Below are 25,666 nucleotides of genomic sequence, written 5' to 3' on the forward strand. Positions count from 1 at the left end.
CACCACACAATATAAATGACACCAAAGTTTAAAACATAATACAATAGTTTTACAGATTTTATAGCTCACCAATTCCTATGTAACTTTCTTGTCTGGCTGTTTACCAGCTATAATATATTTTAAGCATCTTCATTCAGTGCAATCAACATGAGTAGCTAGAGCCTGAATTCTTTTATGTGCATTTCCTGTATTGCATGTGTCTGCTGAGAACTCTCTGATCACAGTTTAATTTCCTTCCTAAAATGCCATCTGGGAGCAGCGGTAGTCAGCTGTTAAGACTGGTAAAGACCTAAATTACAACTGCCTCTCGGGTTCATTAATTGTTTTGGCCTTGTTAATGAATGGGATGGATGAGAAATGAAGGTTAAAGTCTCAAAAGTGACAGCTTTTAAAATGTTTTCAAATATGTTAGAGCCAATGTAATTTTAAATGTGATACTTGAAAAAAATAGTTATACGTTATCAGCATCTTTTTCTGTACTAATGTAGTCAAGTGTTTAATTGTCTACCTGTCATCTGCACATAGCAGACCATGTTATACAGCTTGGTTTTGGTGCGCCTTGATAGTCCACTCAAGGACTAATTCAGAGATGGTCAGATCTGCAGAGCCGCACACAAGCAGCTGTGCAAATCCGTCCATCTCAGATGCCAATGCAGACGGAGGTGTCAGACACCTCCTTGCTGCATTTGCGGTCCCAGCACTGTGACCAAAGTGGTCGCGATGGCCGCTCCATTGGTCAGTGCCGGGTGATGCAAGAGCCCAGGAATCTGCGTCCACCGACGCAGACCCTGGCCTAATCCCTCCCGGAAAATGGGGGCGATATGTCCCCATTTCCGGGAACAATGACCCACCCACAAATGCAGCAGCATGTCAATTATGCTGCAGCTTGGGGGTCTGCAAGCGAGATCGGGTCCTGCACAGACGCAGACCCCTAACCATCGGAGATGTGCATTCATCCTCAGATAAACGTACAGTGCATCCGGAAAGTATTCACAACGCTTCACTTTTCTACTTCAGGGTCCATAGGGTATCCACAGGATACCTTGGGGTATAGGTGTGACGTCAGTCGCAGGGCACCAAAGAGTTAAGCTTTCAGCCTCCCAGGATGCACTAGGTCCCCCTCCTATACCCCGCCCCCGGGCCAAGGCACCTCAGTTTAGTTTGGTGCCCGGCCGGCGTCGGGTGCACCTGTCGGAGTGGGGGCTAGAAGAGCCCCTGAAGCTTTCTTCAGTGCAGCTGTGGCTGCACATCTGGATGTACAGCATGGACAGTCAGTCCTGACGTCCATGCTGTCTTCCCTACACCCCCGCCGGTACCAGAACGCCGGTACCGATCCGGGGATGCTGGTGAGCATCTGGGGTCACAGCTAGCGGTGACCCCAGATGTTCCGGACCATGGCCGGATCCAAGGGGGACAAAGGTAAGCAGCGGGGTCCCGCGGTGGGTCCCCGCTGGTCACATGGTCCTAAGTCCCCAGGCAGGGGGCTCCCTGGGGACTGGCTGCAGCGTGGAGCCAGGTACTGAACCTGCGCTTTCCACTACCCCCTGGGACAGCGGACCGCAGCAGAGCGGTAGCGCTGCGGCGTCCCAGGGGTTAAATGCATGCCAGGGGAGCGCGCCTTCCCTGTCTCACAGCCGGCGCCTCCCCCGCTGCACACAGCCCTCTCTGCACTGTGCTGACTGGTCCTGTGTCAGCGCTCCTCCCCCAGGCCAGCTTCTCTCTGCTCCTCGGCGGCCATCTTCTCTGCAACGCATGGTGAACACTGCTGGAAGCCTGGAAGGAAGCATCGTGGTCTGGGTCCCCCCGCATACCTCTCCTCCGCTGTGGCTCAGGTCTGTGTATGCAGCGCTGTGTCCTACCAGGCCCTGTGTCTGTGTAGTTGAGTGATCAGCGCTGTTAGTGCAGGAATTGTTATTTCTCTGCATTGTATGTGACTGTGCTAGCGCTGCTGCCTGTAACTTTATCTTCTCAAAACTGTCAGCTTTATTACTGTCCCTGTTCTTTCTGCTAAAGCCCTTGCAGTGCGGTGCTGCAGGGTGGTCTCTCGCCTATTTAATACTTAATTGGTGAGAGAGGTCACATACGTGGTGCCATCATGTCTGAAAGTGATTTTCCCCTCCGGCTACAGTGTACCACGTGCAAAGTACCGTTAGCGGAGGGGGAGGGTAGCGCGGAGGGCCTTTGCCGGCAGTGTTTGTCCATGGCGCGGCCTATTATGGTTACAGCACCGGTACAGGAGCCGCCCTGGGCTTGTTTCGCTCAGGCGTTAACAGCTTTAGTGGGCCAGTTAGCTCCGCAGCCCGCGTTTACTCCGATGGGTTTGTCCCAACAGTCTGTGGTGTCGTCACCCATGCAGGGGTTCCCACGACAATTGGTGGTACCCCACAGTCTCCCTATTTCCCCTCTCCCGGGTTCTCAGGAGCCAGCGTGGGTTAACTCCCTGACGAGTTCTGTACAGCACTTGTCGGATGTGTTGCAAGGGGAGTCTGTGATGCGGCCTCATAAAAGGCCGGTGGCGTCTCTGTCCGCTCCTTATGAGGATGACGAAGGGACGTCTGATGATGGGGAGATTCTGGATCCTTACGATCAGGAACCTCTCCATACTAAGGACGCTGATGCTAAGTCCAAAGTATATATTCCTGGACTTATTCGGGCGGTCCGCACAGCCTTGGTGATTGAGGACGAAGTTCCCCCAGCGGCTAAATCTAAGTATGCCTTTTTCAAAGATGTGAAGGGCGATGCCACAGTCTTTCCTCTTTCGGGTCAGTTGGTGGACCATTTAGAGGAGGCGTGGAAACAACCTGGCAAAAGATACCAGCCGCAGAGACGCCTGGCGGTGGCTTATCCGTTCGCGGATAATTATTTTGCTAAGTGGGAATCCCCTCCACAGGTGGATTCTCACGTGACCCGTCTTGTCCGTAGTGCCACATTGCCGATGCCATCCATGTCCTCCCTTAAGGATGCTACGGACCGCAAAGTAGAAATCTGCCTGAAGTCCGCTTATTCCCTTGCAGGGGGAGCAGCACGGCCGGCTATGGCCATTTGCTGGGTTGCCAGAGCGATGGAGCGCTGGGTGGTGCTTCTTTTGAATCCGACTGTCCGGCCGAACAGGCGGAGTTGATTGGCAATCTCCGTGATTCGGCCACCTACATCAACGAGGCGGCTCTAGACATTAGTACTCTGGTGTCTAGAATTTCTTCAGCAGCGGTAGCTGCTCGTCGCACCTTGTGGCTGCGATCCTGGAAGGCGGACGCAGATTCCAAGAAAGGTCTGGAAGCGTTGCCGTTTACCGGAGAAGTTCTCTTCGGTCCGGATCTGGATAAGATTGTGGCCACGCTGGCGGCAGCCAAATCTGCTTGTCTCCCGTCGGCCGCTGCTCCTTCTGGTTCTGGACCATCGTCCTTTCGGTCATCTAGGGCTCAGGGCAGGCCCAAACCACAGTCGTTTCCTCGACAGGCTGGCCCTAAGAAATCGGTCAAGCCCCGGAAACAGGCATGGAGTACCAGACGTCCGGCCCCCAAGCCAGATGACAAGCCTGCGGCCTGACGGTCCGGGCCTCCCTTTGGGGGATCCCAGGGTGGGAGGCCGCCTGCTGCAGTTCTCCCGGTGTTGGTCGTTCACTACGACAGACACTTGGGTTCTGGAGGTGGTCTCCCACGGGTACGCCCTCTCCTTCCGGCACAGACCCCCGGCTCGATTCTTCACCACGGGTCTACCATCAGACCGGAACAAGGCTACGGAGCTGCGGAAGGTATTGCACACTATGCTCCAGGCTGGAGTTATAGTGCCTGTTCCATTCTCCCAGAGGGGCCAGGGTTTCTATTCAAATCTATTTTTGGTACAGAAACCCAATGGGTCATATCGTCCGATTCTCAACCTCAAAGCACTCAACAAGTCTTTGCGGGTCCCGAAGTTTCGGATGGAGACCCTACGGTCCATCATTCTGGCGCTGGAACCTGGGGACTACATGGTGTCATTGGACATACAGGACGCTTACCTGCATGTCCCTATTCTTTTGCGCCATCAAGAGTTCCTTCGGTTTGCAATCCGCAGCGACCACTTCCAGTTTCGGGCGTTACCTTTTGGCCTGGCGACAGCACCACGTGTTTTCACCAAGGTGATGGCGATCATGGCGGCTTCTCTGCGGCTGCAAGGAGTCCGCATGTTGCCGTACTTGGACGACCTGTTATTGGTGGCAGGATCTCCAGAGCTCCTGTTACACCACTTGGACCTGACCATTGCACTGCTGCAACGGCACGGCTGGCTAATCAACTGGCAGAAGTCCACTCTAATCCCGTCTCGGAGGATTCTGCATCTTGGAGCCTTATTGGACTCGGGACAGCAAAGGATCTTCGTGACGGAGGACAAGATCTCTGCTTTACAGTCAAGGGTGCGCAGTTGTCTGCACAGCCGCCGGGTGTCCTTACACTCGGCGATGAGGTTACTGGGCTCCATGGTGTCGGTGTTCGATCAATCTTCCGGCCATATCAGCGGTCTTCATCCCGGGAGTGCTAAATTGGGAGGCGGACTTTCTAAGTCGCCAGGACGTTCATCCAGGGGAATGGTCCCTGCACCCGGACGTTTTTCAACTACTGGTGGACAGGTGGGGTCTTCCAGAAATCGACCTCATGGCGTCCCGGCACAACAACAAGTTGCCGGTGTACAGGTCTTGCACAAGAGACGAAGGGGCGTCTCTGGTGGATGCTCTGTCCGTCCGGTGGACGTTCCGGTTCGCATACCTGTTCCCTCCGGTCTCCCTTCTTCCACGGGTAATCCGGAAATTCAAACAGGAAGGACGGCACTGGTTCTCAGACCTTCAGGGTCTGTCCGTGGACAGTCCTCTGCGGTTGCCAATACGACCGGACCTTCTGTCTCAGGGTCCTTGCCTTCACCCGGACCTGACTCGGCTGTCTTTGACGGCGTGGCTGTTGAGACGGCCATGCTGAGGTCCCGGGGGTTTTCCAGCTCTGTGGTGCGTACCATGTTACGAGCTCGGAAACCGTCTTCCGCGAGGATATACCATCGCGTGTGGCATACGTTCTTCCAGTGGTGTCGACCGAGAGGTTATGCACCGCGGGAGTTTCGTCTGTCTCGGATTCTCGCCTTCCTGCAAGCGGGACTAGATCATGGGCTTCGCCTTGCTTCTTTGAAGGTACAGGTTTCGGCCCTATCTGTCTGGTTTCACCGTAGGATTGCTACAATCCCGGATGTGCGCACCTTTATGCAAGGTGTTCTCCGTATTCAGCCGCCCTTTGTTCCACCTGTGGCGCCTTGGGATTTGGCTGTGGTCCTGAGGGCTCTCCAAGGACTGCCGTTTGAACCACTGGGCTCAGTGGATATTAAATGGCTAACAGCTAAGACTGTTTTCCTTCTGGCCATTGCTTCGGCCAGACGTGTTTCTGAGTTAGGGGCTCTTTCTTGTAGACCCCCTTTCTTGGTTTTTCATGGGAACAGGGCAGTGCTCCGCACTCGGCCCGAGTTTCTTCCCAAAGTTGTTTCCCAGTTTCATGTTAACGAGGAAATAGTTGTTCCGGCCTTCAACTCACCGGGTCTTTCCGTGGGTGAGGCCTCTTTGGATGTTGTGCGGGCCTTAAGGACTTATGTTGACCGCACTTCTTCGTTTAGGAAGTCGGACGCTTTGTTTGTCCTCTATGGCTTCCGTAAAAAGGGTTGGCCTGCTTCAAAGCAAACTTTGGCAGCCTGGATCCGTATGGCTATTTCTGAAGCTTATCTTCATGAAGGCCTACCGGTCCCTCCTTCTCTGAAGGCTCATTCCACTAGGTCTGTGGGTCCTTCGTGGGCAGCTCGACGTGGTGCCTCGGCAGTTCAGATCTGCAAGGCTGCTACGTGGTCTTCTGTCCATACCTTCGTGAGGTATTACAGGTTTGACACCTTCGCCTCTCAGGATGCTTCCTTCGGGCGGCGGATTCTCCTTTCTGCACAGGAGCGTCCCCACCCTTAAAGGATACTGCTTTGGGACATCCCCAAGGTATCCTGTGGATACCCTATGGACCCTGAAGTAGAAAATATGAGATATGGTAAGAACTTACCCTTGTTATCTCTATTTCTACGAAGTCCATAGGGTTCCACAGGACTCCCGCCCTGTCGCACCTGTGCTGCAGATGGGCTTTGCTCTGGTCACCGGTTTTCCGTCTCCCTCTGGTGAGAATGTGATTCTTGTATGTGTCCAGATCTTTGTTCTCTCTCTTCCTTCTCCTCCTCCGGCCTATGGCTTGGTAACTAACTGAGGTGCCTTGGCCCGGGGGCGGGGTATAGGAGGGGGACCTAGTGCATCCTGGGAGGCTGAAAGCTTAACTCTTTGGTGCCCTGCGACTGACGTCACACCTATACCCCAAGGTATCCTGTGGAACCCTATGGACTTCGTAGAAATAGAGATAACAAGGGTAAGTTCTTACCATATCTCATATTTTTCCACATTTTGTTATGTTACAGCCTTATTCCATAATTGAGTCAATTCATTTTTGTCCTCAAAATTCTAAACACAATACCCCATAATGATAACGTGTAAAAGAATTTTTTGCGATTTTTGCAAATTTAATTATGGCACACCTATATTTGGGCAGTTTCGTCCATTCCTCTTTGCAGCACCTCTCAAGCTCCATCAGGTTGGATGGGAAGCGTCGGTGCACAGCCATTTTCAGATCTCTCCAGAGATGTTCAATTGGATTCAAGTCTGGGCTCTGGCTGGGCCACTCAAGGACATTCGCAGAGTTGTCCTGAAGCCACTCCTTTGATATCTTGGCTGTGTGCTTAGGGTCGTTGTCCTGCTGAAAGATGAACTGTCATCCCAGTCTGAGGTCAAGAGCGCTCTGGAGCAGGTTTTCATCCAAGATGTCTCTGTACATTGCTGCATTCATCTTTCCCTCTATCCTGACTAGTCTCCCAGTTCCTGCCGCTGAAAAACATCCCCACAGCATGATGCTGCCGCACCATGCTTCACTGTAGGGATGGTTTTGGCCTGGTGATGAGCGGTGCCTGGGTTCCTCCAAACATAACACCTGGCATTCACGCCAAAGAGTTGTTTTTTTGTTTGTTTTTCATGGTCTGAGAGTCCTTCAGGTGCATTTTGGCAAACTCCAGGCGGGCTGCCATGTGCTTTTTACTAAGGAGTGGCTTCCGTCTGGCCACTCTACCATACAGACCTGATTGGTGGATTGCTGCAGAGATGGTTGTCCTTCTGGATGGTTCTCCTCTCTCCACAGAGGAATGCTGTAGCTCTGACATAGTGACCATCGGGTTCTTGGTCACCTCCCTGACTAGGGCCCTTCTCTCACGATCGCTGAGTTTAGACGGCCGACCAACTCTAGGAAGAGTCCTGGTGGTTCCGAACTTCTTCCATTTACGGATGATGTAGGCCACTGTGCTCATTGGGACCGTCAAAGCAGCAGATATTTTTCTGTACCCTTTCACAGATTTGTGCCTTGAGACAATCCTGTCTCGGAGGTCTACAGACAATTCCTTGGACTTCATGCTTGGTTTGTGCTCTGACATGCACTGTCAAGTGTGGGACCTTTATATAGACAGGTGTATGCTTTTCAAAATCATGTCCAATCAACTGAATTTACCACAGATGGACTCCAACGAAGCTGTAGGAACATCTCAAGGATGATCAGTGGAAACCGAATGCACCTGAGCTCAATTTTGAGCTTCATGGCAAAGGCTGTGAACACTTATGTACATGTGATTTCTTAGTGTTTTTTTTTTTTTTTTTTTATTATTATTATTATTATTATTATTATTAATTTGCAAAAATCTCAAAAAAAAACTTTTTACATGTCATTATGGGGTATTGTGTGTAAAATTTTGAGGACAAAAATGAATTTATTAAATTTTTTAATAAGGCTGTAACATAACAAAATGTGGAAAAAGTGAAGCGTTGTGAATACTTTCCGGATGCACTGTACATCTCTGAACAGTGCAGATCATCATATACGCCTCCACACAGCACTCAGGAGCAGCTCTGACATGCACTGTCAAGTGTGGGACCTTATACAGACGGATGTATGCCTTTCAAAATCATGTCCAGTCAACTGGATTTACCACAGGTGGACTCCAAATAAGCTGTATGAACATCTCAAGGATGATCAGTGGAAACAGGATGCACCTGAGCTCAATTTTGAGCTTCATGACAAAGGCTGTGAATACTTATGTACATGTGATTTCTTAGTGTATTTTTGTGGAAGGTAAAGTGGGCATCCTTATGTAGTGAAGCGGCGGCATTGCGATCGCAATGAATTAGCATACTATCGTAGTTGAACTGTGAGCGTAATCGCTATTTCATTCGCAGTTGCGTTCCATAGTAAACCAGGCCCTCTGTGCAGTAAAACATGTAAATCAGGCTTATTCTACAGTATACTCATATACAGTACCCTGTGTAGTAAAATATGTAAATCAGACATACTATTGTCATAGACAGTACTCTGTGTCATAACATATGTAAATCAGACTTATACTATACTCATATACAGTGCCCTGTGTAGTAAAATAAGTAAATGAGGACTATACTTATACTTTTCTCATATACAGTACTATGTGTTGCAAAATATGTAAATCTATATAATATAAACGACACCACAGTGTTGGAGGGTTGGGTACGAGATGTCGGCTGTAAAAATCCCGACGCCAGCATTCCGACAGGGTTAGGATACCATAACCTCCCGGTCGGTATCCTATCCCTCCCCCCCATCCTACCCCTAACCTTCCCTCCCTGGTGCCTAACCCTAACCTCCTCCCCTAGTGCCTAAACCTAACCTCCCCCTCCCCGCACCCTAAACCTAACCCTCCCCCCCTTAGTGCCTAACCCTAACCCTCCTCCTAGTGCCTAACCCTCCACATAACCCACTACTTACCTTCGGGATGCTGGCGGTCAGGATCCAAGTGCCGGTATTCTAAGCGCTGGCATCCTGCACACAGGTATATTGACCACATCCTGTGTTGGAGGCAGAACAGACTTTGGAGAGGAAGACTGTTCTATCGTGATAAGTATAACAGAGGCGAGCGGGGATTGACCTAGCAAAATCCGGGTGCATAATGCTAGTGAATAATAAATTAATAAAACCTATAATCCACCAGAACCCCAAGAAGACCCAGTGCTAAAGGACCCAGGCTGGATTCTTCTATGGTAAAGAGACCAATCACTGCCTAAACAGAGCAGGGTTGATACCTCTACAGGTGGAACCTTTGAAAAAGAGTTTATGCCTACCAGATGTTACTGGGTCCTTGTTGACGAAGCCCTGTGGCTTTATCCAATCCTCCACGAGCAGTTTAAATGGTGTCAGCCCAGTATTCCTAGTAGAATGGACCAGAAGAAAGGCTTGGGGATTTTTTTTTTACACAGTGAAATTTTAATTTCTAATTGTGTTATTTTGAACAACTCTTATAAGAGCAGGGCTTTAGGTATGTCAGTCAATTACACTGGGTGGCAAATTCTTTGGGTCCCAAAAGACAAGGGGAGTTAGGATTCTCATGTGCTTGGTCTCCTTTTATAGTGGAAACCAGATAAGACAGTCTAGTGTCTTATCTGGGCAGCACAGATGATGTAATGGTTAGCATTACTGCCTCACAGCACTGAGGTCGTGGGTTCAATTCCCACAACGGCCCTAACTGCGTGGAGTTGTATATTCTCCCTGTGCCTGCGTGGGTTTCCTCCGGGTACTCTGGTTTCCTCCCACACTCCAAAAATATACAGGTAGGTTAATTGGCTCCCAAAAAATTAACCCTAGTGTCTTTGGCCCTCATTCAGAGGCGGTCGCAAGAAGCGACCGCTCGTTCTGAATGAGGGCGGCCGCTTTGAATTTTAAGTGCGGCCTCCTGGCCGCAAGCTAAGCTGTGTGTTACCACCCACAGCTTCAGCGACCGACCAGGTCGATGATCGCAATGGTCAAGACCACCGCGACCATCGGGGCTTGCGACAAGACCCTAAGGTTGGGTCTCGGCAATCGAGCAGGAAGTTCCCCACTGACATCACTGCTGATGTCAGTGAGGCCGCCCACAAAATGGCAGGCGTTCCGTCAGGAACGTCTCCGTTTGTGTAGCCACCCCGCCCCACCTACAAAACGGGACAAGCTGTCGATCAACATTGACAGCCGCCTCTTTTGTAGTGAGCTCCGGAGCGACATTGTATGTAGACACAAAAGTATTTTTCTGGTACGAATCATACGTTCATTTATGCAAATGTTCTTTTAAGAAAAATACTACACTATATATGTATTTCATCTGGCTCTGGTTGAGCCCCTCCTATTAAGGCTTCCGGCCTTAATCCCGGGTCCATCCCACCACGTGGAAATCCCAGTAAAGAATTACAGATAAGCTTAAAAGTTTTTTTTATCTGGTACACACATTTCATACTTGAGCACGTGTATTTAGTTTAAAAGTACTACACATTCAGGCGCATGTTCTTTCCAACCCTCATTTTTTAGATCACATTTTTCCTGATTGCCACTTGAAAACGCGTGAAGACTACTGCCACCTTCACCAGAAGGATCTAAGTGTCACACTGTTAGCACCAACGAGACAGTTTATACCTATAAAAACTCCTTTCACTATAGCACCACTCGTTTGAGACTTCAACCAGTACGCCGTTCTATATATTTCATATATATATATATAATATATATATACGGCCATTTTCCCGGTGACCTGTGCATACTCTATAGACTCGGGCGCACTCTAGTGCCCAGAGTCTATAACTCCGGCGCAGGCCGTGCACAGCTCAGTGCGCTGCCAGCCGCCGGACAGAGAGGAAGGGGCCCATGTCGGAGACTGCACACGGGCCCCCTCATCTCTAGAAATGCCCCTGCCAACACATATATCAAAGAAGGCGGCACTCAGGAACTTACATCATACAACAGCAGGTTGCATCAACTTTTCGAAGTTCAATTACTTTGTCATTAAACTTAGAAACGTTAATGCAACCTACTGTTGTATGATGTAAGTTCCTGAGTGCTGCCTTCTGTGATAGATATACGATTAAGTATGAGGCAGCAGTCGATCCAACATACGAGCATGGTGCAGGGTCCAGACTTCAATAATATACACACTCACTTCATCATAGCTAGATAAAGTCAAAGAGCCAGCACTCACATTTAGAAGCTTGAAGATGGCTTTATTGATGAATAGACATAGAAAGCATGTAGCATACAGCAGGTGCCCGACGACCGTCTCAACTGCTGTGTTTCCTTTAGGGGGCTGGATTTCTTCCAAAGTGCATAGGTTTATTGTATATAGCACAGTGTCTGCATTCACAAACAAACCTGTTAGATGTCACAATTTATAATTAAATTCTCACCAAGGCATTTAAGCAAAACTCACCTACACAGACAATACTGACTTCAATGCATCATTGAAAAAAAATTATTTATTTAAATATGGCATTTTCTATTCATTTAAATCTAATGGAGATACAGCAATAGAACAAGGCAATGATGGACAATCAAGCAAGCCAGATTTGTTCTGGGGTTTATAAATATGACACCATGTCATTTTGCATTACTTCCTAATGTAGTATGTGTTAGGCCTCGAGATATGTGGTGTGTGTCTTCTAAGTTTATATATTGTTATCACTCGTTTGTATTTCCCTTCCAGAACTTATTCCACAGTTAATACCAGAAGCTGGAAGTCTTCTCCACTCTAGAGTCGTCCAGTATAGGGATATCCTAGAAAGCCTTCCGATGGATGCCTATACTCATGGATGTATTCTTCACCCAGAACTTACCATCGATTCCTTGATCCCAAAATACGCCACTGCTGAGATCCGACGTAAGTGGTCATGTTAGCCAGCTGGCTTTTGCCAAGTCAATAAGTGAGAAGGGCAGTCTTATTAGTATTGGCAGGTATCAAAAGTAGGAAGAGAACAATTAAATGTATAAGTTATTATCAGTAGCTAAAAATACAAATCCACTGTTGCATTGTGAATTTTGTTTCATATAGCAATGCATTTTACCATCTGTTTTGTGATAGAAGCCTCAAATGACTATGTTCTGTGGCTTCCTGATTCCTTCCATTTCTCTCCTCAGATCATCTCATATGGTCCTTGCTAACTTAGATCCACAAATGGAGTCATGACTGCTTCCAGTCTTCTCTACTGCTATGATTATTCAATAATCTGACTGACTAAAGGTTTTTCTATCCTCACCCAGTCTAAAACTGGGTACCTCCACTATGGAGAAATCCTGGATATGAGATAAAGTGCACAAAAAGTCATTCAAATGTGTGCTAGGCACATGCCAGATACAATATAAATAAAATATCTTTCAGATGGATGGTTGAAGGATCTACTGAGTATGTCCGAATGGACCAAAAATACAATGAATGGTGTGGAAAGTGTACAGTATATGGGGATATCTATGTCAGAAAATACAACTTTTTATTGCACATAAGTAAATATATGATGTAATTGCCAGAAAACATATAAACTCATGCAAAATGTAACTTATATGTCATATATGTAAACAATAGACTAAATCACATTAGAATTAATCAAATAGTATAAGTCAAAGTTTCATAAAAAAAAGTTCCAAATTCGTGTTTTGGAGATCACACAGAGGAGCTGATTCTTCACGTGGGCAAATGACGAGTTTTTGTATACAGCGCATGAGCAGGAGCAACTTTACACATTTTCACTTATGTCTGTCCTATTCTGAGTCAGATGCAAGTGGGCCACATCTGTCTTTCCATGAAATAGGGCGTTTCGGGGAGGGAACTGAGCAATGGCAATGTGATTGCACAGAACTACGCTGACTTGTGGGCATGAATCAAAAGCTCCATGTGATTCTGAGTGGTGCATACGGACAACGGAAGCCTGATTCTGATGGATATCTTGCACCTAGCATGGGGCTGATACAAGAAAAGATACTAATGCTGACGGTTGTGGGGGGCAGCATAGAATCAATGGGTAGCACAGGGTTCCGCTTGCACATGTAGAATCCCCTGCATTAGATGAATGGACACACAAATTAGCATAAAGCAGGTAAATCATGCTTCTGCAGCTGCCGGTAACTACGGCCACTTTGTGTGAGACTCAGAATCAACCCCGTAATAAGTTATCTTCCAACATATATACAGATTCTGAGGTGGGAGTAAAACAAAGAGCAAGTAACTGTGCGTCTTGGTAAAACCATGATGCACTTACAGGCGGGACAGATGTAACATGTGCAGAGAGAGTTAGATTTGGGAGGGGTGTGCCCAAACTCAAATTTAAATTGCAGTGTAAAAATAAAGCTATCCAGCATTTGTGGGCTACATGCAGAAGCAGCCAGTATTGCCAACATATCTGTCCACAGCCAATCGCCAATCTGTCCACAGCCAATCGCCCGTACACACACAGAGACAGCTGCGACCTGCCTTCCGGCCAGCGGGACCCGTGGCTCCCGCATAGATGACGGTCGTCCAGTGTGTATGAACGACCATCATCTAAAGATATATCTGCAGATCACTTGATCTGCAGATAAATTTTTCAGGCGTGTACACACCTTTAGTAGAGGTGGATGAATAGGTGTAATAAATCAGTCAGTGTATATTATTTCAGTTTTAAATGTAATTTCCTTATCCCTTACACTCCAGGGCACCTGGCCAACGCTACCACTGAACTATTGAAACTCGATCATGAGGAGCCTCAACTAATGGAACCATATCTCTCCAAACATAAAAAGCTCATGGTAAGTAATCATATCCTATCAGTTCTAAATTGTTAATTATATTATGTAATAAGATCTATACAGTCTGTGGCAAATCTGTAAATATCCAGTCACATATTCACATAGGCAACTTCTCAGGCGTAGGCAATTCATATTTCTTAACTGTTAACAGTGATAGTTCCTATAGAAGAAGGACCCCCACTATTTTCCTAGTTAGGTTGTAAGGGTATGAAGTTATAGAGGCATAAGAAATATTATTTTTGAAAGGGTTTGTCCGTCTTGGGACAAACATGCTCTTTGCTAAGTAAATACCCCCTATCCCCACAGAGTAGTAATGGTTTGGAGTTACCACAAAACCCCTTCACTATTTCTTAGTTACTGTCCAAAGATGATGGAAAGAAGTACTGGTAACTGGTCTGAAGTAACTAATGAAAAAAACATGTGCTTTGTACAAAATATGTGCCTTGTACAAGGCACCTTATTGGACACGTCCGGTAGTCACTCAGGAGCCATATTTAATGAACTCCTTCTGTACTATAAGCTTAAATGAATAAGAAGGGACAAAGTTCTTGAGTACTGAAAACCTGAAGTTGATCCATCTGTTTGCTGTATCAGATTCTAGTATGTGGGGCAGACTACCATCTTTGTACTATGCTTGGAAGGTACTTGACAAAGAGGGGTTGTTGTCATGAGATAAACAATCATTTAAGGGATTTAGTTACATCTGTATTATTTTAAGCATGGTATAGCATAGCACCTATTGGCTGAGCTGATCATGTGAGCGTAACTGGTGGAATCTGGTTGGCAGATGCAGTCATGTGTGAAAAACCAAGATGGCCACACCCATGCTCCGCCGCCATCACTGTACATCAAGCAATGTCTAAGAGCAAGCTCTATATTTTACTCTGCAGTAAGGACCGAGGACAGAGGACCATGGTGACCCCTAGTGTATACAGTGTACGGTGTAATATGTTTTCTTCTTACTGACAGTCATTAAGTACTTATGAAGGAAAATTTATGCTATTATCCCTGTCCTTTTCTCCAGACTAAAATACTGGAACATGACAATGTGAACAACTTGAAAAAAATCCTAATTGAGTTAGCAATGGTATTAGACCAGATTGAGGCTGAGCTGGAAAAGAGGAAAATTGAATATGAAGGTATGTGTATACATGTTCTTTCTATAACAAAAATATATAAATATTCCAATGTACTCTGTATTCACAATGACTTTTATGGTGTGTTTTGTAAATTCAAATATCACCGACGCCTGCCAGTCTGTCCACATACACTGAAGAAACAGGCTTGGCCAAGTAGAGAACAACAGAGTTTTCTATATTGCTCATTCACACAAGTGTATTGCATGAATTTGCTTGTGTGTAAAAGTGCATACACTTGGACAGGGCATGGTGAGTCTGAACATCTGCATAAGGGGCACCACTATTGGGGGCACTACATGGGGACTACTACTGGGGGCACTATATAAGGGGCACTGCATAGGGGGGATCACTACTGGAGGCACTACTGGAGGCCTGCATATGGGGGACATCTCCTGGGGCACTGAATAGGAGGGACCACTACAGGGGGATATGTATAGGGGGGACCACTACTGGGGGCACTGCATAGGGGGGACTACTACTGGGGGGCACTATATAAAGGGCACTATTGGGGGACTGCGTAAGGGGGACCACTCCTGGGGCACAAGGGGTACTGCACAGGTTGGACAACTATTGGGGGCACTGTATAAGGGACACTGCATAGGGGGGATCACTACTTGGGGCCTGCATAAGGGTGACCACTACTGGGGGCAACGTATAAGGGGCACTACTTGGATGCTGCATAAGAGGGACCACTACTGGGGGCATTGCAAACTGGGGGTACTGTATAAGGGGCACTACTGGGGGCCTACATAAGAGGGACCACTACTGGGGGCATTGCATACTGGGGGTACTGTATAAGGGGCACTACTGGGGAGGCTGCATTAAGGTACATATGGAATGGAAAGGACTGTTCCCAGAGTGACGAGAAAGGGGTGTGTATCATGGTTATGGATTTTTCCATAGACCATGGGCTCTTAATTTGTTTGGGCATGCGCAACAATATGCCTGGGGTCACCCAAAAATATACTCGCTAATGAAAAAATTTGGGCTAGGGCCGGCGCTGCGTGTGGCTCAGAATCAGGCCCTACATGTATTTATAATGTATTACATATTTAAATAAACAAGACATTCCACTTATATATAGGAGTGTAAGTGCTTGTGTGTGAGTTTGAGGTTGCACCTAACAATATTTTGCATGCTCACTTGTCTCCTTATCAACAGATCAGTTCACAAGAGTGTCACCAGTAAGGAAGACAATCCTGGGATCCCAGTTGTTTTTGAGTCCCAAAAATACCTGGGATTATAATCATTAAATTCCAGTTATTACGTGATTCAAAACACACTGTGGATTGGGCCAGGGCATTATCCAGTTCCCTCCTAGCTGCCTGTAGAATAGATGGAGTCCTATGATGCAGTCACTGATAGGCGGAGAGCGCACTTGGCTATGACATTACCACAGTGTGATGTGCTCCTAGCCAATCGGTGACTGAAAGCAGCCGCATCACAGGACTCCAGCTCTTCTACTGCAGCTGAGTCTGGGAGAGGACCGGGCAATGCCCCCACTGATAAGTAAAGTCCCTTTCTGACCACCGCGGTGTGACTATGGTAAGTGAAAGGAGTAGGTGGAGGAGGGATGCCAGGGGGGAGGAAGGAGAAGGAAAGTGGGGGGAGGATACTTTCAATCCCGGGATTTAAAAAATAAGGAGGGATAGGCTTCTCTATTCACCAGGTGTGTGGTATCTGCACGCTAATACAAACAAGTACAATGGAAACAATTGGTAACAACTTTTTATTGATACTTGATTTTTTTTTCACTGCTTGAGTTGACATCAAAGGAGGTTTTATAGCTAGAACATATGGTTTTATAGCTAGAACATATGTGTACCATTCGTAGAGTGTATGTAAGGTAGTGTAAGGTAGTGCAGGATATATCATCAACCGTTTTGTATTTCATGACCTACCTGTTATAGCAGAAACCAGCTCAGGCTGTCAGCACTGGAACTGGTTGAGGTTCTGTGAGTTAGGGCACACCCTGCCATTTTTCAGACTCATATTTATTATTGCTGCACAGTGAGTTTGAGGGGTGTTTTGCTTTTTTGAGACAATCTCCACGAGCTGTGAACTGGTGCAAACATATATTTTTTTTTGTTTAGAGCAAAGGGCCGTGCAATAATTTAAATCCACAAAACTGAATTTCATTTCTGCTCTGCAAAATGAAGCACACTCTTATTTTCATAGGAATACCTTCACTCAGTACAATTCCTCTCCAATGCCTACACACATGATCCTCTACAAATGTTCCCATCTTGCTCCAAAGTGTAGGCACAACGGTGAAATTCTAAGCACACAGTGAGTCCAAAGTAGTGTTTATTCTGTACCACAGAGTGGACAATGGGCCTGATTCAGACTTGGGAATAGTGAATAGGGAACTGATCATCTTGGTGAAACCATGCTGCACTGCACGTGGGGCAGATGTAAAATGTGCAGAGAGATTTAGATTTGGGAGGAGTGTTTCCAAACTGACATATAAATTGTAGAGTAATAATAAAGCTGTGCAGTATTTGTGGGCTACATGCAAAAGCAGCCAGTATTTAGCCCACATGTAAAAAAAATGTATGTATTTACACCCCTTCCATTGCAATATGGTTTGTTCAGGTTCACAGTTGAGAGAGATATCTCACTCTATTCTCAACTCTGAATCAGGCCCAATGTGTCCTTCATACGTGACCTACAGTATCTGTTGTATTTTCTGCATAGAAAATGTCTATGAAGAGTTGCGTAAGGTTTCATGTAGTGTGGAATGCCAACGGCATTCAGTATATTGAACAACATTGAAAGGCTATGTTAATTAGTAAAGCCAACGCCGGAAAATCAATTTGGGAAATAAATATTTTGTCTGTATGCTAGATTATGTGACGGTGAGAATATCATTAGAGAGAAGAAATATTGAGGTACTGTCTGGTCTATTTACGAAGCCTTGGATGGAGATAAAATTAACGGAGATAAGATACCAGCCAATCAGCTTCTAACTGCCGTGTCACAGGCTGTGTTTGAAAAATGACAGTTAGGAGTTGATTGGCTGGAACCTTATCTTCGTCGACTTCTCCATCCAAGGCTTAATAAATTGACCCCTGTATGAGAGTTGCAGCCTTTATAGTAAGTTACCACTTGTGTGTAAAGGACATGTGAAAAGAGAGCAGCTCAGCTGGGTAACTTACAATACAAACAGGTGATGAGAAGCAGAAGCAAAGTACTTACTATCACTAAACTAATAACTGCACAAAGGGGGCATTGGCTGATTTCATGCTTGGTCTTCCCAGAACTCTGTCAGCTTTGTTTTAATAGATGAGAACAATTATTGATACCTAAGCAGTAACATAAGACCAAATGTATTAGAAGGAATATTTTACAATAAATTAATTAGTAACCAGTAACATCAATTCATACCTCATTGTTGTCACTTGTGTTTAGTGAATTGTAAGGCTGCATTGTTAGTGTGTAGAAAACAGATGTAAAGATAATTTATACATAAACTTTATACCTTATTTTTTTTTATTTAGAGCTTTCTTGTTGCATAAAGTAGAGATGATTTGTTCAGAAGTTCCTGCTTGAGGAAAGAAGTTTGTATGCCACCATTTTTCATAATAATTTGCAGACTGATAGCATTTTTTGATTGGAGGCTATAGGATATGATGAATATATGATATTGGCAAGTAAGCAGTATAGCAGTTTCTCTTTCACTCATGTTCATATTTGTATATATAATAAGAGAAAAGAGGTTCTGCTGTGGATAAAGAACATGCTCACCTTAAGCTTACTTACACTTTTTGGCTTGTGTGTTCTCTCATTCTTGGGATGCAAGCTAGCACTGCTGTGCTCTAATGTACCCCAAGGCAACCAAAATAATCAACTTTTTGTTAATCTAAATGCATGTCTGAATGGCACAGACAAGGTGTTTAAGTTGCAAGAAGTATGTGCAAGGAAAAAAATGTGAAGCTGTGTACACACTTGCTGATGTGTGTACCCAGCGACGCGACTTCCAAACGCACAATATATCAGGCGGTCGGACACACTGCATGATGCGGTAACCGCCTGCCTGATATGTCGGGCACTGGCTCCATCATTATGCTGGCGTTGGCATCTGGGTCTTTCCATTGGCCCTACATGCAGTCCGATGGAACGACCCCAATGGACGACCCATTGGAGTGCGTATGGTCGCGTATAGTGGGTACACACTGGTTGATGTGGACGATATGTCGGCCCAATTTGCGGGATCAAGAGACATATTGTCTTGTGTGTACCCAGCTTAGGTGTTTGTAAGGTCGAATACCCATTAAATGTTTTATTATCTTACCTTTAACTATATACAGTAGGAAAAGGAAAATAGAATCTTCCTATTAAAATATTGTGTCTTACCAAAGAACAGATTGTGGTACTAATTATTTGATGTGTGATTCTTCAGGAAAAAGATACCCTGTTCAATGAGGACCAGCTTAGAGAAACAATGCAGTAGAAGAACCAAAGATAATTTAGGATGGATTTCTATGGATTATTGGAAACTTGTTCTGAATAGCCCAACTGTGTTTTGCCTCTACGAGTCACAAACCAGATGTCGGAGATGTTTTGAAATGAATGTGTCAGAGACAGATTGGTTGTAGACTTTAGTAATAGCAATGTCACAAACTGCAGCAATTGTCAAATCACATCAGAATAAATACATCACTCACACATAGGGCCTGATATCACTCACACATAGGGCCTGATTCAGGGGTCAACGTCAAATTCGGTACCCACTGAGACACACACCGTCAGCAGTACCAGGGCTGCCATCAGAAACTGTGGGGCCCGGGACTAAAAAAATAGACAGGCCCCCCCACCCTGCCGGCTGGTAGCAGCCATAATGGGGGTGGGTCTGCTGAGGGGCGGTGTCTATGGAGGGAGTGGGATCACCCACCTGGCAACCACAGGGTGATTAACCCTGTATGTATATGTGTGTGTATATATATATATATATATATATATATATTAGGGATGTGCAGGCTCGGATAGGTTCGAGTTTGCACGTGGAGTTCGGATTTTTCCCTCCAAAAAAACGGAACTCAGAACGAGGCAAAACGTCATCTTACATGGACGAACATCATCATTCCTGGTCTTTTGTCCAGGAATGATGATGTTCGTCCATGTAAGATGACGTTTTGCCTCGTTCTGAGTTCCGTTTTTTTGGAGGGAAAAATCCGAACTCCACGTGCAAACTCAAACCTATCCGAGCCTGCACATCCCTAATATATATATACATACACACACCAGGACAGGCGTCATTCTTAGGACTTATACACATCAATAAATCATGCTACAAGTGGCTCCTTTGCTCCAACAAGGATAAAGCTTTGGAGGAATACTGTCATAGCTAAGGAGCCACTAATACAGTGATTCATTGATCTGTATAAGTCCTAAGTGAGCCAACGGTCCTGGTTTATATATTCACAAGTTTGTTGTGTGGAGGGCACCTGGGCATATGTTCCTGTGAGCCATTGTGGTTTGATGTGTGTGTGTATATATATATGGTACCCCCAAATTTGTGCCCAAATAGGGGTCCCCCAATTTTTTTATTATACAGATAACACAGCCCCATTAACTGTAATTGTTGGCTGAACTGTAAGTGACCCTGTGCTTCCCTGGGGCTACTGAGCCTGCGCTGCCCAGGAAGCCGAATTGTCAGCTGGCTAGTAACTGAGTGTGTCCGCAAAAAAGCGCCCCCATTGATTGGCCCCTTAAGTTGCAGGGCAGAGGGCCCTAGGGGTGGCCTACACTAGGGGCCCCTAGCCAATGGGGGGCTGAAGCTGCTGCTGAGAAAGAGGGGCAGCTCTGTCCGGACCCGGGGTTCCTGGCACAGCTGATGAATGAGAGAGTTGCTGCCTGAGGAGCAGGAAGAACAAGGGAGTTGCTATGAGGATCCTCACGGTGGGGAGAGTAATCGCTGGACCTGCTGCCCTGTTAGGGTGAAGTGCAGCTGATACCTGCAGAAGCAATCACCGTAGGAGCTGAGGATTGTCTGCACGACCTGTGCGGCATTTGTTTTGCCTGTCTGCCGGATCCCTCACACGCACAACCACCTGCTCTCCCCTGCTGGTGACTGCTGATGGGACACACCGGAGCTGCGCTGAGAGCGGAGTAGAGAGGTGCCCGTCCCTGCTTGCTGGCATAGGAGAAGGACCCGCCATGGACTCTGCACCAGACCAGGCTGCCGGAGGAAGGACCAGGGGGACACTGCTGCCGAGGAAGGCTGGGTGGACCGAAGGGCCCAGCCTCAAGAAGACCCCACTGACCACGGGCTGTCCAGAGAAGTGCCCGAAGACACTGAAGACCAGCGCGGAGGATCTGCATGCCGGGATAGAGGGAAGAAGCCCACACCACGACTCTGCTCCCAGCGTTGCCCGGAGAGACACCCCAAGAGGAGATCCGGAAGCCGCGGGCAGAAGAGGAGACAGCCCCTAAGGAAAGATTCCTCCTCACCCCTTATATATTTAAGTAGTTTCTCCTCCTCACCACACTTCTGTTCTGTTGCAGCATAGCAAGCCACTGATTGGAGCACGGGGGCCCGGCCCAGAGGGTAGTTGTTAGGAGCGGACGGGTCCTCCCTCAGTGTCAGAGTGTGCGGGCCCGGAACTCCAGTCCCGGCAGCCCCCCCCCCCTGATGGCGGCCCTGAGCAGTACTATTGCTTCTTAGTGCGTATTTAACAATGTATCATTTGAGTGCACAGTGTGGAACCTAACCCCTAGAGGAGGCAGTGGGGCTACCCGGGATTTCCCCTGTACCTGTGGGCCTGCTGGTCTCTGACCACTGCTATTAATATATGTCTCAGCTACTGTGTACCAGACCCCAGCTTGTCTGAAAGTGTGTGAAAATGAGTGGATGACATAATTTAGGATGTGATCATGTCCATAACGAAGGGAAAAGTTAACAGTCTGAACACGTTGCTCTTGCTCAGTTTTATGTGGGTACAGTCTCTTTAACAGAAGCACAATCTATTTTCAGACAGTAGTTCTACCAACATGCAGATATTAGACTCTCTCTCTCGTTAGGCTTCCTGATTTGCTTGCAAATTCCCACATTTTTGTTACTGCTTAGAAATACAATGAATAATGAATGTGACCTTTGCAGATTCTCATTAGGATCCAGTCTCACATTTCCACTACATTTAGCATAAATGTACCCCCTCCTGCCAACCCAGCTGTCTATGCTTTATTATTTCTGGGGGCATCAAACATTAAAGGGTCATTATATTAATGCAATATTAGTTTTAAAAACATATGTAATAAAAAAAGTGTACCCGAGCATAGGGAAACCCACTGCTGCCTTCTCATATGCATCAAAACTACACACTACAAAAAAAAAAAACTTGAATACTACATAATAATAGAAATTCAGAGATCTTTGTTGCATAGACTTGCAAATATGTGGTTAAGCGCCAGGCCACTTCAAGACTTCTCTGCACCGGCCGGTCCGGACCAGCGCTAGGCTTCCTGCACCCAGCACAGTCCTGTGCTGCTCTGCCGCGCCGCTTCCTTCCCCAAGCATTTATCCAATTACATCAGTGGGAGGATGGGAGCGTGTATTTTTGCCGGAGCTAGCCGATGGGATGCACAGGCAGGGAACAGGGCTGCGCCCTTTAGGCTTTGGCTCTCTGGGCGACAGTCCTGCTAACCCCTACTTAGAGCCGCCACTGCCAGCGTCCCTAACGCTACATAATAGCACCCACTCTGTATAATTGTATAGTGTACTGCCACCTGATAACAGCACATACATATATATAAGTTGAGAGCTACTGTAACTCACCTGAAGGTACCCCAGAGACCTCCAAATAGCAATAAAGGAACCAGCACACCCAATGCTGGTCCCATCCATGCCTCTCAGAACAGTAATACAATATAGTGCTTGCTCATTATCAACCTAATATGCATCCAATGTCGCGCTGATGCGAAAACATTGGTAACATTGACGCACTTCGGCCATCACGCAGCACATAAGGCAAGTCTGACCAGCTGCAAACACTGCAGCTCTCCTGACATGCAGAGAGCTCTAATGCTGCAAGAGCTATTGTAGTGGTTCACAAACTCGGTCCTCAGGACCCCACACAAGTCACATTTTCCAGGTTACCCAGCAGGTGCACAGGTGTAGTCATTACTCACTGACACATTTTAAAAGAGCCACAGGTGGAGATAATTATTTCACTTGTGATTCTGTGATGAGACCTGGAAAACATGCTCCGTTTGGGGTCCTGAGGACCGAGTTTGAGAACCTGTGAGCAATTGCAATGGCTAATTAATGCACGCCCACGAAACAGCATTTAAACTGTCAGACATGCCTGCATTTGCCTAACCACTCCCCCTTACCTCCCCCAAATGCTGACCACTTGAAAATCACTTTGCGATTAAATCCTGTGAACGTAATCGCAAAGCAACCGCTGCACATGCAAAGGAAAATTAGAAAGATGGAGAGTAAAAAAAAAAGAGAGAGACAACGGGCTCTATTAAAGGGAGAAAAGCCTTATCTTCATCGAAAGATAGCTCCCACTGGCAGTAAGACTTGCCAGGGCTCACCAACGAAAACTTCACCATATGCAAAGCTAGTTAACTTAGTAAAAAGGGAGAAAAGGAGAAAACAGTTTAATAAAGAAAGCAAAGGAGTTTGGAAAAAAAAGAGTGAGAAAAATATATATAAAAAAAAGAGCAAGGTGGTTGACTAATAAATTAAGATAAACAGGGAAAGAGTAGAAAGAAAGAACTGTGGGCTTGCTTCACTACCGTACGCAACTGGGAAGTGCAGTTTGTGGGTGGAAACGGGGGGGGGGGGGTATTTCGGCAAATGCAGGCGTGCATAAATTATCCACTACGATGGCCTACGCAGCCTGAGGCCTGATAGCGTGCGTGGAAGTTACCAATTTCTGAGTAAGGTCAGTGTGCGTGTGGTTGTGATGGTACTCTATTGTACCGATGGTTTTGCAGTCTTGCTAAACATTATGGATGTGTAAGGTAAGGTGGGCGTCCTTATGTAGTGCTGTGCATGGCATTGCGATTGCAATGAATTAGCATACTATCGCAGTTGAACTGCATGCGTAATCGCTTTTGCATTCACAGTTGCGTTCCATAGTGAATCAGGCCCTCTGCCAACAAATAAAATACCTTCATCTGTAAAGTTTAGGGGTTTACTGGTCAGTTACTGTAATTACCATGAGCTCATAAATAGGAATTGTGAATAAGTTGTGATTATAATTATATGTTATCATAAACTGTATAAAAAAAAACAAGTGAAGATACACTAACAATGTAGGTCATACTTCCCTACAACATACAAAATGTTGAAAATCGCAGGTTTCCAAAAATCATGTTAGTTAGTCACTCTGACAACTAAAATGTGTAAAGGTTTCTATCTAACTCACATCTGGGAATTATGAAAACTGCATGTTCATATTATTGATGTTTTTTGATAGCAGAACACATCAGCCATGGGGGACACTATAGATGCAATTGGGGTATAGCTGGTGCTGGAGGAGTCTGGACACTAAGAGTTAACTTCAGCTGAGGGTCTTCCACCCCTTTACCCTGCCCCCTATCAAGGGCAGTCAGTTTTATCTTAGTGCCCAAAGGTGTTGGCGTCACCGGAGGGGGGAGGCCCGTTATGCTTTAGACCACCAGGGACCCAGATAACAGGACGCCATTACAGCAATGGCGGACATCCCTGAAAGTTTGCGTGGGGGATGAGGCATCTTCCATTTTTTTCCTCCAACCTCCCTTTGGAGCAGCTCGCCAAAGGTCCATTGTACTCACCCTCAGGACGGTGGGTAGCCATTTTCTGAGCAGCGTTGCCACTGAGACAGCTCCGTGCCTGCGGAGAGTGCTGGGTCTCCCCACCTATACCTCACTCAAGACCAGGCTACAGTAGTTTCTGCACACCTCACCACACTATATATTGTAGGTGCTGTTGTATCAAACCTCTGTTTCTTCTATGTGTGATTGAACTGTAATAAGAGTATCCCTATTATTGTAACAGAATGGTACAGTTTAAATATTATATTTGTACTGATTTTGCCTCTATAGTTATATCTATTATCCATTGTAGATATTAGTTAAGCTGCATTATCCTGTGTTCATTTAAAAAAAAAAAAAAAACTTGATAATTTACACTGTATTTTCTTGCATGCCACATTCCTGGTATACTGAAGTTATCTACGAAATCTTCCTCATTGGCCACCTATGTGCCTTCTGTGGGTATTGTTTCAGATTCAAAAGGGGATTATGCCTGCTAAGAAAATCTCCTCTGGGCTGCAGCAGTCAAGGCCCCAGGTAGCAGACCTTCTGCTGGAGCCAGTGTGGGCTTTCACCCTGTACCAGGCCATGTTGGATTTTGCCAAACAATTGACTCTGGGCCTGATTCAGAGCCATACGCTATTTGCGGACGGTCGTTCCAAAAAAGGGGCCGGCTATTTAAATTTCGCTCTTTGCGGTTTGTTGACGCCTCTATGTCTGAGCGAGCGAACGAAAAATGTGCTCGCTATTTTGTAAAGACGCCCCTTTGTCGTTCACAACACACGTCATCTCCGGTATTTATTAGATTAATCGGGTACATCGAAAGGCATCTGAACTGCTCGCAGTGCTTGTGGTAGGTTTTTCACACCGCAATCACTGCGAGCAGTTCAGGCTAAAAGACAACCAAGTGACTGGGTCGATGACGCTCCTGTACTAATTATGCACTCCCATTAAACGCCCTTTTGACCGTTTGGCACGCCTGCGTTCGGATCTCCACTCCCCCGTTTTCAAGCACCTTCTCCTGTTACCACCTACAAACGGTACATTCTGTCAATCAAATTAGCAGCCCCTCGCTGTTTTGCGAGCGCACGATTTCCGACCGCA

At 46.4% G+C, this 25,666-nt stretch overlaps 1 protein-coding gene across 1 annotated transcript in view; it reads left to right on the top strand.

The window, feature by feature from the left end:
* GDAP1L1 (ganglioside induced differentiation associated protein 1 like 1) overlaps nucleotides 1–25,666 on the top strand; it is a 107,502-nt gene that overhangs the window by 68,891 nt on the left and 12,945 nt on the right. The window contains exons 3-5 of the mRNA XM_088476738.1: nucleotides 11,605–11,778; nucleotides 13,582–13,676; nucleotides 14,701–14,815. Of these exons, the coding sequence (XP_088332864.1) occupies nucleotides 11,605–11,778; nucleotides 13,582–13,676; nucleotides 14,701–14,815 (384 nt within the window). The remainder of the gene's footprint in view (nucleotides 1–11,604; nucleotides 11,779–13,581; nucleotides 13,677–14,700; nucleotides 14,816–25,666) is intronic.

The sequence above is a fragment of the Taudactylus pleione genome, unplaced genomic scaffold, assembly GCF_031769625.1.
Source record: "Taudactylus pleione unplaced genomic scaffold, aTauple2 ptg000192l, whole genome shotgun sequence".
In the NCBI taxonomy this organism is placed as follows: domain Eukaryota; kingdom Metazoa; phylum Chordata; class Amphibia; order Anura; family Myobatrachidae; genus Taudactylus; species Taudactylus pleione.